This window comes from Trichoderma breve, chromosome 1, assembly GCF_028502605.1.
Source record: "Trichoderma breve strain T069 chromosome 1, whole genome shotgun sequence".
Taxonomy (NCBI): Eukaryota; Fungi; Ascomycota; class Sordariomycetes; order Hypocreales; family Hypocreaceae; genus Trichoderma; species Trichoderma breve.
In genome coordinates this window covers 135190-150472 of record NC_079232.1, presented here as the reverse complement: position 1 = coordinate 150472, position 15283 = coordinate 135190, and the positions used below count along the sequence as shown (strand labels likewise).

General features: G+C 44.6%; 7 protein-coding genes across 7 annotated transcripts; 6 read left to right on the top strand and 1 right to left on the bottom strand.

Annotated features, from left to right (window-relative positions):
- Positions 1-666: 666 nt before the first annotated feature.
- On the top strand, positions 667-1616 carry T069G_00054 (acetyl xylan esterase (AXE1) domain-containing protein; the record flags this gene model as incomplete). Its single annotated transcript, XM_056167264.1, has 2 exons — positions 667-780; positions 837-1616. 2 exons carry the CDS (start codon positions 667-669, stop codon positions 1614-1616), a joined length of 894 nt encoding a protein of 297 aa, XP_056032580.1.
- Positions 1617-2743: 1127 nt separating this feature from the next.
- Positions 2744-3412, top strand: T069G_00053 (nitroreductase family domain-containing protein; the record flags this gene model as incomplete). Its single annotated transcript, XM_056167263.1, has 1 exon — positions 2744-3412. One exon carries the CDS (start codon positions 2744-2746, stop codon positions 3410-3412), a length of 669 nt encoding a protein of 222 aa, XP_056032579.1.
- An 869-nt stretch (positions 3413-4281) lies between these two features.
- T069G_00052 (serine aminopeptidase, s33 domain-containing protein) lies at positions 4282-5352 on the top strand (the record flags this gene model as incomplete). The annotated part of the gene is made up of 3 exons (XM_056167262.1): positions 4282-4392; positions 4448-4664; positions 4766-5352. The coding sequence occupies 3 exons, from the start codon at positions 4282-4284 to the stop codon at positions 5350-5352; spliced, it is 915 nt and encodes a 304-aa protein (XP_056032578.1).
- A 1681-nt stretch (positions 5353-7033) lies between these two features.
- Positions 7034-8399, top strand: T069G_00051 (subtilase family domain-containing protein; the record flags this gene model as incomplete). Its single annotated transcript, XM_056167261.1, has 3 exons — positions 7034-7333; positions 7414-7728; positions 7800-8399. The coding sequence occupies 3 exons, from the start codon at positions 7034-7036 to the stop codon at positions 8397-8399; spliced, it is 1215 nt and encodes a 404-aa protein (XP_056032577.1).
- Positions 8400-9653: 1254 nt separating this feature from the next.
- On the top strand, positions 9654-10886 carry T069G_00050 (ecdysteroid kinase domain-containing protein; the record flags this gene model as incomplete). The annotated part of the gene is made up of 1 exon (XM_056167260.1): positions 9654-10886. The coding sequence occupies one exon, from the start codon at positions 9654-9656 to the stop codon at positions 10884-10886; it is 1233 nt and encodes a 410-aa protein (XP_056032576.1).
- A 287-nt stretch (positions 10887-11173) lies between these two features.
- On the bottom strand, positions 11174-12974 carry T069G_00049 (cytochrome p450 domain-containing protein; the record flags this gene model as incomplete). The annotated part of the gene is made up of 3 exons (XM_056167259.1): positions 11174-11883; positions 11950-12783; positions 12842-12974. 3 exons carry the CDS (start codon positions 12972-12974, stop codon positions 11174-11176), a joined length of 1677 nt encoding a protein of 558 aa, XP_056032575.1.
- Positions 12975-13752: 778 nt separating this feature from the next.
- On the top strand, positions 13753-15220 carry T069G_00048 (oxidoreductase NAD-binding domain-containing protein; the record flags this gene model as incomplete). Its single annotated transcript, XM_056167258.1, has 3 exons — positions 13753-13837; positions 13887-14240; positions 14568-15220. The coding sequence occupies 3 exons, from the start codon at positions 13753-13755 to the stop codon at positions 15218-15220; spliced, it is 1092 nt and encodes a 363-aa protein (XP_056032574.1).
- Positions 15221-15283: the final 63 nt, after the last annotated feature.

Sequence of the window (15283 nt, the reverse complement as noted above, 5' to 3'; positions counted from 1 at the left end):
AATGCATTGCTTTGCGTTTTGTATCATTAATGTTCATAAAACATTAAAATTTGGTGTAAAGAAAATGCCATTTGCCTTTGACCCCATTGAGCGTCACTGAGGCTGCGATCTCTATGTACTCAGTCGCTGTATAATTGCATTGAAAGCCCCTTTATCTTACTCAGCTTATTTATTAAGTGATATCTGGAAAGGGAGCAACCGAACCCTAATCATCCCTTTCAGTTGCACTGTGCCCCAGCATTCCAGCCCTCGGACGTTGACGGACCAAAAATTGTTACGCAAACATATCACACGGACAAGTACGAGAACTGACTTTTCTCTCAGCACCCTTCACGGTGGTTAATCTTGTGGATACACTTTAAATACCGATGTCACGTATCCGCTTTCTAGATGCCCAAACACCTGATTGGGTTGGCATAACTTCGTCAACATTACACGTTTTAATAGTTTCCACAATGAAGCGTCAGCATTGTATCAGTAAATATCTATTACTTGTAAGCTCATTAATTGGCTATTATATGTGGTTAGTACTCAATGTTTTGCTTAACCGCTCGTTGAACGATTCACATATATAGCTATATGGATTTCCCGAATTAAGTAAAATTTCCATTACGTCTGTTGGTATACAACACTCACAACAACCTCAACTTATACAACTCACTCATAATGTCCGACAACCGCCGGAATGTCTCATTCCAAGCTTTTGATGGAGTTACCATTAAAGGCTGGTTTTTCCCGGCTACTAAAGAAAAGGGTCCATGTATTATTATGACTCATGGGGTATGTTCAACTGGCAATCTACCATGTAGATCAAGATTAATGATTCCGAACATTAGGTTACGGCCCTCAAAGAGCACTTCATTGAGGGAATGGCTCTAGATTTCCAAAAAGCAGGATTTAATGTCTTGCTCTATGACAATCGTGGGTTTGGAGAAAGCGGCGGCCGCAGATATGACTCAGACCCTGTCAAGGCACAAGATGACTACATTGATGCCTTTGACTATGTTATGTCCCTTGCAGAGGTTGACCCTAAGAGAATTGTCTTTTGGGGACCAAGTCTTGCTGGAGGAGTTGCCATATCTGCTGCGGCAATTGACCGCCGAGTCAAGGCTGTTATTGGCCTCGTGCCTTATGTGTCGGGAGAGCTTTTACTCGGGACTGGCCAACCACTTCTTGATATGGCCGAAAGAGATCGCGCCATAATTCGTAAAGGGGAAGAATGGCCCCTCTCTCGCGTTGTTGCCTCTACTATTGAAGAGGCTGAGGCTGGAAGTGCGCCTGTATTGCTCCGAGATGCGACCAGCTTCCGCTTCTTCCAAGACGCATCCGCCCAAGGTGGCAGCTGGGAAAATAAAATTACAACGATATCCCTTTTCCGATTCCTTCGATTTGAGCCGATTAAGTATATCCATCGGATCGCGCCTACACCTCTCTTGATGGTTGTTGGCGAAAAGGATGAGAGTTTGTTTACACCTCAATTGCAGGCATTTGGGCTTGCGCAGGGCCCAAAAGAGCTTCATATATTGAAAGGCGGTGATCATTTCAATCATTACCAAGGAAAACTACGCGAAGAGAGTCTTTCAGTGCAGATTGAGTTCTTGAGGAAATATGTGTAGCCTAATCACCCTGTAGAGTTGACTTTACCTAAGCCTTTAATTCCAGATTTTGAAGATCCAGAGATGAGAAGAATATGTGTTCATGAGACCCTATGATATGCTCGAAATACATTTGCAAACTGCTCGGGATAATCACCCATGTTACCTATTATCATTATGTACTAAGTCCCCGTGAAAGTCTCCCGCACAGTCTGATGCGTGTCGCGTCTTATTGCGTAATTTGCCGTATCAAAGCCAAGGCGAGGTGCTCATATTTATCTCCGATGGCGTGCCGCTTCTCTGGCCGTGTGGAGTTGACGGTGCCGATATTTTTGGGTACTTTTGAGGCTGCTTGACATTCTTAAGCTGACTGGTCAGTAGTAGCATGCCCATGCGATATGATACGACACGCTTTCTGATGTTGATTTAAATCACAGTCTTATACCATTTGACAAGGCTGGCCGCTAAATGATCTGTACTGGAAATCGCCACCCGCTAATATGTGAGAATATGCGGAGTAGATAAAGTGAAGTCATTATAGCTTTCAAGATACACAATACACGACGCTACCATTTTAACATTGACGGAATACATGTTAGTTGCAGGGTACCACTTGTTGGAGGGCGAACAGGCAAATGGTGTTTATTACTGCCCCGTACACTTAACCATTCTGCGCATGCTGCTCTGTTATCAGCTTGCTTACTGGAAAGAAAATAGGCAGGGAAAAGGCCTGGTTGAACGCTGTATTCCTAATCCAACAAAAATGCTCGGTTGTAGAGCCTTAGTCACCCAAACGTATTCCTAATCAAATGTCTTCTTCATAACTGTAGCTGCGACGTCTAATTATTTCGGGTAACGCCACTTTGGATCCTGTGAGAGATTTGCTGGCTCCATCTCGTTGCTCTTACTTTTTGAAGTATGCCATTATATAGGAAGACGCGTAAATGTGAATTATTAATGTGATACTACTCGTAATGTTAGTAGTACTAGAAATTGGAACGCACTGCACACATTCATGGTAATCACATACACACACGCGCACGCATATATATATCCTGGCCCGATCGCTCTTGAATGCATTAAATAATTGACTGCTATACCTGACCGAAACGCATAATATACAACTATAACAGTCTACGATCAACAGGATGGGTTCAGAGCACGGCCAGCTTAGCGCTCTCGCTAAATTAATAAATGATCGCCATACCGTTCGAAAGTTTTTGCCAGAGTCTGTTCCTCGCGAAGTACTGGAAAAGGCATTATCGATAGCCCAGCGAACGGCCTCAAACAACAACTTGCAGCCCTGGCGGGCAGTCATACTCACTGGCGAAAAGCTAGAAAGCCTCAACAAAGCGATGTTGAGTGCATGGGATAAAGGATGGCCTGATATTCCTGAAACACCCGCCGATTATATGCATCATAAGGAAAATTTCGGCGCAGAACTGTACGGAAAGCTGTTGGATATTGGTCGTGATGACCATGAGAAGAGAAAGACGACCTTGGCGGAGAATTTTCGGTTCTATGGAGCCCCAGCAGCCATCATTGTCTATATGGACAACAGGCTTTCAAAATATGATTTGATCAGCGCTGGACTTTGGATGCAAAATTTGACTCTGGCCCTTAGAGCACAAGGCGTTGAGGCTTGTTACCAGGCCAGTGTCGCAGGATATGCAACGATATTACAACGCGAATTAGACCTCCCCGAAGGCATGAATTTCCTGAGTGCAATAGCAATAGGCTATGAGGATGTTAGCTATGTGGGGAACACTCTCAGGATGACTCGAGATCATTGGGCAAGGAATGTGCAGATCCGATAGAGACGAGACGTTGGTTATAAAACGGCGAGAAACGGATACAAGGTTATTAACAGAGCGACGATGAAGCCATTCATTGTTCTAGTAGCATAAGTATTTTGTCATGCCAAATATTTTATATAGTCGTATAAATAGAAGATGATTAATGGACTTATACGCAATAAATTGCAACCATCTGTTAATAGCAGCTCTCGAAATGACTCGCCATTAAATACAAACGACCATGATGCTTGCAAGACATCAAAATGGTTTTAGATGCACTCTATAATACCATTAGTGTAAGATCCGCTGTTCAAGCTTTCGCCTCATCTATAAAGACACGAAAAACAGCTGTATAACGCAGGCTATCTGATGAGAGTGCAGGAACTGTATGCCTGTTTTAATGAGCGACTTTCATGGATAACTATATGCGCCGTTCTTTCAAACGCCGAGCTTATTAATGAAGCCTAAGGCGGCAATAAGATTCATAATCTGTTTTGAGATGCAGAGTCGTGCTTACTCTAAGGCGAAAATAGAGATGGCGCTTTAAAACCAGAATGGCATTTGTAATTTTCTCCGTGTGCAACTTCACAACCTTTCGCCGATAAAACACTTGGAAGTCGTGAATATTTCCTTCCTTACACTCTACACACCTTCTGTATTAGAGAACACGATTTGGAAACAACGTTGCCAAGGAAACATGGAGTGTGACGGCCACTCTTTCACAAGCCGACAATTAGCAGAATGAGGCCTCACGGCCAATATAAATACTAATATTGACGCTGTGTAAAACTGAACACAACGAATCGCAAACACACACACAAATAAGAGACACATTTAGCAGCTTAATATTGCTATATCGATAAGTGACTTTGGTGTATATGACTAGAAAGATGCCTACTAAGAAAGAAGTCGAGTTCGAGACCCGCGATGGTCTTACATTGAGAGGCTTACTGACATTGCTGGATGCACCAAACGTGCCATTGGTGATTTTCGTGTCCCCAGTACGTTTATGCAGGGCGATTGACCGCATTCTTGAATACAACTGACACAACATAGTTTGCTGTTACAAGAGGCCACTTGATGGATCATCAAACGAATCTTTTCAACGAAAACGGATTCGCAACGTTGACGTACGATGCAAGAACATTTGGCAAAAGCGATGGATTACCAAGACACAATATAAATTTTGATAAGCAGTCTGAGGATATTTTTGACGCTGTCACATACGGTACATTTTTAACGCCGCATGTAGACCCAGAACGTATCGCGATTAGTAAGTATATCAGATTATACTGAAGCGTATTGCTTGAAGCACCGAACTCTGAAGCCTTATCCATTTACATTGATGTAAAAAGTACTGACGTATTTCTAAAGTCGGCGGTGGGCATGGAGGAGGCGCATCTATCCGAGCGACTGCCCTTGACCCGCGAGTCAAAGCCCTTATTTTGCAAGTCCCAGGAATATCGGGCGCAATCGACGCCCAATTTTACCCACCAGGTCTGCTAGACCAATCGAGAGCAGCTTTAGCGCGACCAAAGACCTCGGAGAGCGAGCAAGAGTACATACAACTTTTCCCGGAATCAATGGAAGAAGCCACTGCGGCTACTCAAAAAGCGCTACTCGGAGGGCCAGCGCTTTTTAACTTTCACTCTTACATAAAAGGGAACTGTGATGCAAAGGAGTTCAATTGGCAAAACAGAGTCACACTCGAAAGCGCCTTTTATAATTTCGCCAACGAATTCCAAGCATATCTGCCGCGAGTTTCTCCTAGGCCGCTCTTATATATCGCGCCCAGTGGAGAGCTTCCTGCTGAGCCTCATGAGGAAGCGTATGCGAAAGTAAACGAGCCAAAAGAGTTTTACAAGATCGAACCATTTGACTTTGGAGGATATATGAACGGCACGGCGAAGGTGTCCCAGAAGGATGTCGAAGTGAAGTTTTTACAGAAGCATCTTCTGTAAATCACTCAAGGTTTCTCAGTTTATTAGGAAGAAAGGGAATTCTTCGACCCACCATATAGTTTTAGCAAGAAAAACGCTTGATTTGGCCTAAATAATTGGCAAGTCTTGAGAAAGTTGAAGAGCCTCTACTTCAATATCTTCTAGAGAGTGAAGTTGTGTAAAATCAGCAGCTAATCCTGGAGGCTGAGGCTCAGTATGATGAGTATCATGCCTGTCAACGTAGGATCCGAATCCACCGTCCTCAAAAACTACCTCAATATCACGGGATCGATGTTTCTCTCCACCGGAGCCATGCCAAGGAGGCCTAAATCGAGCGCGCTGGTAAGTTAGTAATGGAACCGTTGGTGTGGCTCTCAGCGGGGTATCACAGGTGCGTAATCAACAGGAAGGTCGAGCTTCCAGTTAGACCCCGAATTCCCTGAAACACTAGAATAACAGACGCACAGCTAAATGGCCCTTTTGCTATATACGTAATTGAAACTCAGGAAAACACCACACGCCCGCATCAGCCGATGCACGACCCCAAAGGTATTGCAAATAAAAAGAGAGATCCAGAGAGCGGAAATTTTAAAGCTAATCTTAACTATCCATTACTCTTTGTGCCCATACTCCATACCACCAGCTAAAAATATGACCAAACTGGAATTCAAAATTCATTTTTACAGCTGCCAAAGGCTTTGTAATAGAACAAGAGATATAAGGAAATTTGTTCTATACTAGTTTATGGTTATCTTATCTTTTTATTTCTTTAAGAGCTATTGTCGCTGTTTTCTATGTAAGATAGGTGCAATCACTAGTGAAGAAGCTGTGCCAATGATGGAGGAGCTTCAGGGATTGTAGAATCACCTTCCTTTTAGAGCAGTATCAAAGGTCCGGCACTCGGTATCCCCTCCTTCTTAAAACTTGACAAGCCGCCGGGAGGTATTGCGCCATATAGATATTTGCCGTCCCTCCTGTTCAAAGGTTCCTTATTGCTCGGACATTGTGACGCAATTAGCAGGTGCCCAGATATTGCGATCTTAGTGTGCATGGTGCTAGCTGAAGCGCCCAAGTATCTGCCTTTCCACAGCCGATAGACTCCTCCAGTTAAGCTCATAGGCTAGCTCGCCAAAGCTAGTTTATGGGCAATATATAACCTTAAACGAATCTTAAACTGTATAGCATACCTTAAACTATATAACAGATAAATATAGCCTGGGTATGGCCTCATAGGAATGATGATGTATGGCAAAGATGATGGTAACACTTGGACATTAGTCTAGGAAGATACGGAGGTTGCCTAAGCAAAAGTTCACGAGTTTATGCCTTAACACACAGCATGAATATCCATTAGCAAACATGCGGACGATATTGCTACATCTTATTGCTTTCCGTATTCAAACTAGATGCCAAGAGGTTGGCGCTGTGATTACCGAATGAAAGCACACAATCTTGTTTGGATCGATTTGTCCTAAATCCTTTTAGGCAGCTTGGTTGTCTGTAACCAGCGACTTGGCAGATCATTCAGAAAGACGCCATATTGATAGAAGTGATGATAGCTCAAGCTGGTGAAATCGATTACATATAGGGCGCCGAGAAAAATTATTTAAATCGACTCTCCTCGCAACAAAAACACTTCTGATCAGACTCAGCCATCAATCTCCCATTACTTCTAAGTTTACAATAAGAAGACATATTCACAATGGCCAGCATCCGCCGCCTTGCTCTCTATCTCGGAGCTTTGCTCCCAGCTGTCCTCGCTGCCCCTGCAGTTCACCACAAGGCTCCCGAGGCTGTTCCCAACAAGTTTATTGTCACTCTCAAGGAGGGTGCGTCGATTGATACTGATTCTCACCTGACTTGGGTGAATGACCTCCACCGTCGTTCTCTTACCAAGCGTAACACCGCTGGTGTTGAGAAGACATACAACATCCACACTTGGAATGCCTACGCCGGCGAGTTTGATGAGGAAACCATTGAACAGATCAAGGCTAGCCCTGATGTATGTCTTATTCATGTTCTTACATCATACAATAACACTGTCGAGATACTAATAGTAGAGCCAAGGTTGCTTCCGTTGAGCCAGACTACATCATGTACTTGTCTGACATCGTTGAGGACAAGCGCGCCTTGACCACCCAGACCGGTGCTCCTTGGGGTCTTGGTACTGTTTCCCACCGTACCTCCGGCTCTACTAGCTACATTTATGATACCTCTGCTGGCAGCGGAACATATGCCTACGTTGTTGACTCCGGTATCAATACTTCTCACCAGCAGTTTGGTGGACGTGCCACCCTCGGCTACAACGCCGCTGGAGGACAGCACGTTGACACTCTTGGCCACGGTACTCACGTTTCAGGAACTATTGGTGGCTCTACTTATGGTGTTGCTAAGCAGGTAAGCTGAGTTCATACATTGCTTGGAAGTCTGTGGCTCTTGATAACTTTGCGCTAACTGGGAGATAATAGGCCAATCTCGTCTCTGTTAAGGTCTTCCAGGGAAACAGTGCTAGCACTTCAGTCATTCTTGACGGCTACAACTGGGCTGTGAACGATATTGTCTCGAAGAGCCGGGCTAGCAAGTCCGCCATCAACATGTCGCTTGGAGGCCCCTCTTCTTCCACTTGGACTACCGCTATCAATGCAGCCTATAACCAGGGTGTTCTTACTATCGTGGCTGCCGGTAACGGTGACAGTCTCGGAAACCCCCAGCCTGTCTCTGGCACTTCTCCTGCCAATGTGCCCAATGCTATTACTGTTGCTGCTATCGACATCAACTGGCGAACTGCTTCTTTCACCAACTACGGTGCTGGCGTTGACGTTTTCGCTCCTGGTGTTAACATTCTGTCCTCATGGATCGGCTCGAACACTGCCACCAACACCATCAGCGGTACCTCCATGGCTACTCCTCACGTTGTCGGCCTTGCTCTTTACCTCCAGTCTCTCGAGGGCCTTTCCACCCCCGCTGCTGTCACCAACCGCATCAAGGCTTTGGCCACCAGTGGCCGCGTCACTGGCAGCCTTAACGGCAGCCCCAACGTCATCATTTTCAACGGAAACAGCGCTTAAATTCGCTATCCAGCCAACAATGCCTTAGCTTAAATGGTGGAAAATGTGGCACATTGACCGATTGGACTATTGTAGAAAAATGGTTATATACTCAGTAGGCAAAGTCAGCGTCATGGTCAAAGAGCAGGCTTAAAAGTTGAACAATTTGAAATGAAAAAAATATCTATCTATGATGAGAGTTTCCTCCATAAGTGAACATGTATACCCTAGTATGTTTGAGTGAAACCAACCATTCCAACTCGCGCGATTGTGTGGAAGTGATCTGCCTTGGTTACTTACTACATCAAATGCTTACATACAATCTTTCATTGCTTAACCTGCCTGGTAAAGAGGAGCTGGATATTGAGGGGATCATTTATATGCAAAGTACAGTTTCAACTTGTTAACTTACAGATGAACAACTTAGAAGTATTGCTTGGGCTGTGGAATAAAGTCCATACCAAATGGCGAATAAAGTTGGCGAACTGTATATTGTTAACATAACCATTTTGGGCAGCTAGGTGATGTGAAAAAAATGTGCACATGAGCGAAAGTAGCATCCGATAACACGACATTGGTTGTTTTAACTTGTTTGTCCGGGCTTGGAATTAGCCTATTACATCGGTCATTCTCAATAAAGTGAATGAGCAAGCTATAGTCTCTCTAATCTTATGTTTGCTAGTAATTTAATTTGTAAATATTGACTTTTAGTATTTTTCATGCAGCCGCTGCCCATGGAAAGTTGTCATCTCTATGGATGGGTTCGATCGGCTATAACCGATCGGATCTAACTAGGATGCAGTCAGGACCCGTCAGACTAGTCAGCAATGAGATATTAGCTACTGATCTAACACAATTGACTCTGACTCTCTGGAATAATTGCAAGCAAGCTTGCCTTCCTCTTCCCGGAGGAGGCTTTTTGCTAATTCAGTTCTTACAGCCTATTGAGCTGCTCTATGGAGTAAATCAAAAGAATATCCAGCCTGGTATTTAGAGCTGTCAAATCTCTACGAGCATAATGTGATTATACTAACTGCTCCCCACTGATTTACGTCTTATGCATTATTTTGTCTGAATAACCCGCGGTGGAGAGCTCGCCATGCATTTTTGAGCACCAAGTGTGTGCTGCAGGTCATTACGTAATCTCGCCCGCGAGACCACGTCTTATTATTTCCAGGGTTTGTTTTATTTTTTTTCCCCTGGCGGTATAGCAACATTTGTCGGAAGAACTCATCGGTGCTCATACCTGGCTTGTATATTTGGACCACTGCCACAATGACTCGACCGATTGAGCCAAGTCAAATTGCAGCCATACTGCTCTCTTGGCTCGACCTTGAGCTAATTTCATGCACCACCCTTCAAGGCCTCTGGGCGGGCTACGGCCACATCTGCGCCGTTTCTGCTCGACCAACTACTGAAGGCGCGACCACACGGTGGCAGCGCTTCTCCAAAGACCAGGGAAATGACCAAGGCAGAATAATCCACCTCGTTTTGAAGATAGTTCGACCTCCAGCTACAACTGGAGATGAAGGGCATCTTCGTAAGATGTTCAGCTACGAGGTTGAGCAGTACTTTTACGATGAAGTTGCTCCGCGCCTCACGGACACCATAGCAGTAGCACAATGCTTCGCTTCGACAAGAAGTATGAAGGGAAAAGCCATTGAGAATGGAATTGATCATTTGATGGTTACTCTCATGAATGATTTGAGGCTTGAGTTTCCCATTGCTGGCGAAAAAAGGGCGGTGCTTTCAAGCAATCAGGTCTATGCAGCTCTAGCATGGTTGGCCAAGTTTCATGGCAACTCATGGTCTTATTTGCCTGAAAGTTTGGATGAGTTTCTTCTACCGCCGCTTGAAGAAGCCTCAAGACGTCGAAATGATCCCGCATCAGGTGGAAATGCCCTTTGGTTGAATGGAGGATATACATATCTAGCTACCCGACGACAGGAATATCGATCGCTTGAGCATGACAAGTTCTCAGAGTGGTCTGATATATTCTGTACCTCAGTGGATGGATCCCTGTCCGTTGCTGAAAAAGCCGCCGCCTTTCTCACGCCGCGTGGTAGGCCTTTTGAAACATACATTCATGGGGACGTGAAGTCAGAAAATCTGTATTCGACAGAAGCTGGAGATGATGTGGTATTTTTTGACTTCCAGTATGCGGGGTTAGGATTGGGCGTTTGTGATCTGGCAAAGTTATTCACTTGCTCTGTCCCAATGAGTATGCTTACCAGTGATGATTCCATCCCAGACGGCTTGGATATGGATGAACGAGAAAAGAAGTTGCTGAAGCACTATTGGACCATTTTAATGGAAAGCCAACCGCATGAAAAAGTACCCATGTACGACTGGGACGAATTTCTTCGACATTGGGAGACTGCCCTTGTCGACTGGTGTCGATTCCAAGCATCATGGGGATTCTGGGGGAATACAGAATGGCTTGAATCAAGAGTGAGGTTTATTACTAAAGATGATGGCTGGAGAGATTGGCTTCACCGCCAATCCTAAATTACGAGGTATGAAAGCTCAGGATAGCGTTGTTTAGGTATTTGAGATCTAAATATTATATAACTTTCATTGTGCATGTCCTGTCATTCCATTTTGAACTATTCCCCTGGATCAACAAATTGTGTCCCAACTGGTGTCAGAGAAATAGGTTGAATGATGCCACTATCACTATTTATGAACTCAATTAATTTGTGTTCAATCGAACAATCTGGTTGAGAGATATTGTAGTATAAAAGAAAACAGTATATAAAAAGTCCAGCATCGTTGTAAGACGAAGTACCTCATCCTCATTCTGTCAATGGATCAGTCCTAGCAGAAGTCTTCTGTGGCCACTTGAACCTCCTTTCTGCTCGTACATATAAGTTATTAGGCTTAATCAGTAAATAATAAGGATTATACTCCACGGTTCCCGTTTCGGCCAAACTAAATCTGTATCGGTACAGCAGCTTAGATAGGACGATTTTGACCTCTTGGAGTGCAAAGTTGAATCCAATGCAGCTCCGCGGGCCCGAGGCGAAAGGTTGATAGGATCCAGCAGGTCGATTTTTAACTTTCTCAGTGTCCCACCGGTCAGGGTCAAACTTTTCAGCGTTATCCCAGATGTGTGGGTTGTTGTGAATGTGGTGCAAATCAGCAACAACAATAGAGTCCTTTGCCAACCTGTACCCTCCAGGTAAGATCATGTCCACTAAGGCTGTTCTGGCGGGCTGGAACGAAGGATTGTGTGTCCGCTGAGTTTCCTTGATAAAGTTATTCAAAAACTTCAGTTCATTTACCATATCTCCGGTCACTTGGATGTTTTCATCCCAATCGTGGTCAATCAATTCTTGGAGCAATCTCTCTTGCATCCCTTCGTAGGTCACAAGGGCGTATATCATCCACGAGAGCAGTGAAGCGGAGGTTACAAACCCAGCGCCGGTAAGCACAACCAGAGCTGGTACAAATTGATCCCACGTCAATCGATTGCCTTTCAAGTCTCTTGCCCTGAGACAGTAGTCTACCATGAGTAATTACTAGTCAGCTTTAAGCCCGCTAAAGATAGAAACAATGGGTTCGTACTTACCGACCAAATTTTGAGATTGTAGAGCAGCATCTTGGAGGTTTAAATCTTCAACTCCAGTGGATGCTTTCTTGGATGCTTCAAATATCATCCTCTGGATTTCGTGCATATTGTCTCGAAGTTTTTTGGGGTCTCCGAAGGGCATGTTTGCATACCAGCTACCGAAAGACGACACTCGCTTACTCAGTTCGACATTATGCGCGAGCTTGAGCACAAACTCGTGCAAAGGAGCATCAACAGATGCGAAGTGGTTGAAATCCATACCAAGAACAAGTCTGCCGACTGCTTGAGAACCGATCTTCATCATGTATGGAAATACGTTCCATGCTTCCCCATCCAGGTCCAATTGGTCGAATACATTGAATGACTCTTCCACTGTTTTTTGCATTGCTGGTGCGTAGTGTCGTACTGCCTTGGGGCCCAAAGCTGGCGGTAAAAACTTATGCGTAATCCGCCATGCCTCCGAATCTGTATCGCCAAAAAACAATCCAGCTTCTGGCATACCCAACGGATGTATGGGATGGTTGGGGATTATCTTTTTTGAAAAGAATGCACTCTCGGTGAAGAAGAGATTGGCCAAACTAGGATCATTCGTATGGTGTATGCGGCTTCCCATGTTGGTGGTGACGAATAGTGATCCGTATTTATTAAAGAGTCGTTGATGGTTTCCAAGATGATCGGGATATACTTCGAAAAAGCTTCCGACGTATGGCAAACCACCTGGCCCCGGTATATCTCGTACAGATTTACCACTGATTGATATCGCAACGGGGTCGGTTGCTGCGCGTACCTCGTTTACCGATGTCAGCTCGATATTTTGATGAATGAAGCCAACATCTAGAAGAGAACGTAAGCACCACTGTTTACATGAAATATTTGTAAATAACACACTAACCTTTAGAGTCTACAATAGCAAAGTGAGATGCAACCAACTCTTGCAAATCCGTAAAACTGAAGTTCGAAGGGAACGTGATTTGGCGGGAGGTGGATGGTTGCTCCCCCAAAAGATGGAAAGACGAAGAAATCATGATGAAAGGCTATTTTGAGACGCTGATAATTGACACAATTCGAACTGTTTTTGAGATGTCCAACGCGCTTTATAGTTATAGATGTTAATAGTTAATAGATAACTTGCTCACAAAACAACAGTCGCAAACATTACCACTTTCTTGATTATTCGGCTTGGGTCACTTTCCATGGCATGTCTCCGTGGAATTTCCATAGAAAGGGGCAAAGCCAACATTGTTCGGATATTCTTCATGGTCCGTGGAACGTAGAAAAGCAAGAAACGATGTAACATTATTATTCGATCCTGTTATGCATCTGTATCAGTTGCAGGGCGAAAGCCGCCCTATCCTCGGCTAATGTCCCCTTTTCGTATGCATAATAGAGGGCATAAGTAGGTTTTGACATATTAATATTTACCAACCTATACCCTGCCCGCCTGCATTCCTCGGAAACCCACCCTCCTTCCCGCAGTTGGCGCCCGGGTGAGTTTTGTCGGTCGAAGATCACTCCGCAATGGTTGCTTCCGGATATACGCGGAGGGACAGATGCCGTATGCGTTTGTGGGGCTTCGGCGTTTTTAAGTCAGTGATCAGCGTCTAGTAGGAAAACTACAATCTCCGTCTCGGGATGAAACTATTTTGGGATTGCCGACAACTACCGATGCTAGTGTTCCCGTCATACGCGCTCTTATGGATCAGAATACCGGTCAAATTGTTTATATATAATTCGCAGAAGCATCCCAAAACCTTTGAATGCTTCAATCAAAATTACAAGTTCAGACATATAAATCCAGTCAATATGACTCTAGAAACGGAATACACGGCAGACGAAGTTGCTCAGCACACCAAGCCTGATGACATATGGATGACTATCCATGGGGAAGGTTCGTCGGCTTATTATCCCCCTTAACGATTGACATTAACTTTTTGCAGTATACGACGTAACCAAATATGTGATGGATCATCCAGGAGGAATCGAAGTTCTCTTGGAAGCAGCCGGCACTGATGCAAGCGAACCATTCGACAATGCTGGCCACTCAGATGATGCCTTCGACCTCATGACCCCTTTCAGGATCGGGAAATTAAAAGGTCACGTTAACAAAAAGTCAAAGCTAACAGTTCCTTTGCAATCTCCACTGGAGAAGCTTGATTCCACGAAACAACCCCATGGCCTAGCAGGAATAACCTTGGGATTTCTTTCCCTGGGTATTGCGGCATCGACGTACAAGGTTCTTAAAGGAGAACATGGTATTTCAGCCTTGATACCAGTAGCCATGCCTCAAATGAGTCAGTTAACTCATGCACTCTCGATTTTGTCGATACCGATGGCTTCTACACAACCAAGTAACTCAAGTTACTCCAAGGGGTTACTGGGTAGCTCATTACTCTTAATGGGCTGTACATCATTTGCAATACGGAAGTCTTTTGGCATTATCATGGGTGAAGCGAACTTCAGAACGTACCCAAATCACCTGAAAGTACCTAAACCAGTGACACGGGATCCCTTACTTCAAAGAGGCTGGTTGGATTCGGTGTTATCTCCCCTACCGTTGACAAAGAAGACACTTATTGCACCAAATGTATACCGCTTGGTATTTTCTCTACCTCAGCCAGAAGCAATGTTAGGCCTACCGACTGGTCAACACGTCGCTATTACGATGAACATTGATGGAGACAAGGTGACAAGGTCTTACACTCCAGTATCCAATAACTTGGATTATGGTGTTCTGGAATTACTCGTCAAGATCTATCCAGACGGCAAGTTGACTGGTGGCTGTCTTGCCAACCTCCAAATTGGAGATGAGGTCCAATTCAGAGGTCCTAAAGGGGCAATGCGCTACTCCAACGGACTTTGTAAGAAGATCGGAATGATAGCTGGTGGTACAGGCATCACGCCCATGTTCCAGCTCATTCGAGCGATTTGTGAGAACGACCGTGATGCGACAGAAATAAGTCTGATATACGCAAATCACACAGAGAACGACATATTACTCAAAGACGAGCTGGATAAGTTTTCCCGCCTATATCCAAAGCTGTTCAAGGTCTTCTACGTCATTGAGCATCCATCAACAACTTGGAACTCTGGAGTTGGCTACATAACGAAAGATATGGCAGCACAAAGACTACCGCTTCCGGGAAATGATGTCAAAATTATGGTTTGCGGTCCACCTGGTATGGTCGGCGCAGCCAAGAAATTTCTTGGAGAGTTGGGTTACGAGACTCCGGGTGCAAACCCGAAGATGAGCGACCAGGTCTTTATTTTCTAGAGCGAGTGTGAAGAGCACAAGACAACCATCAAAAAGGTTGTGTGACAAGAGGTTCTTATATTT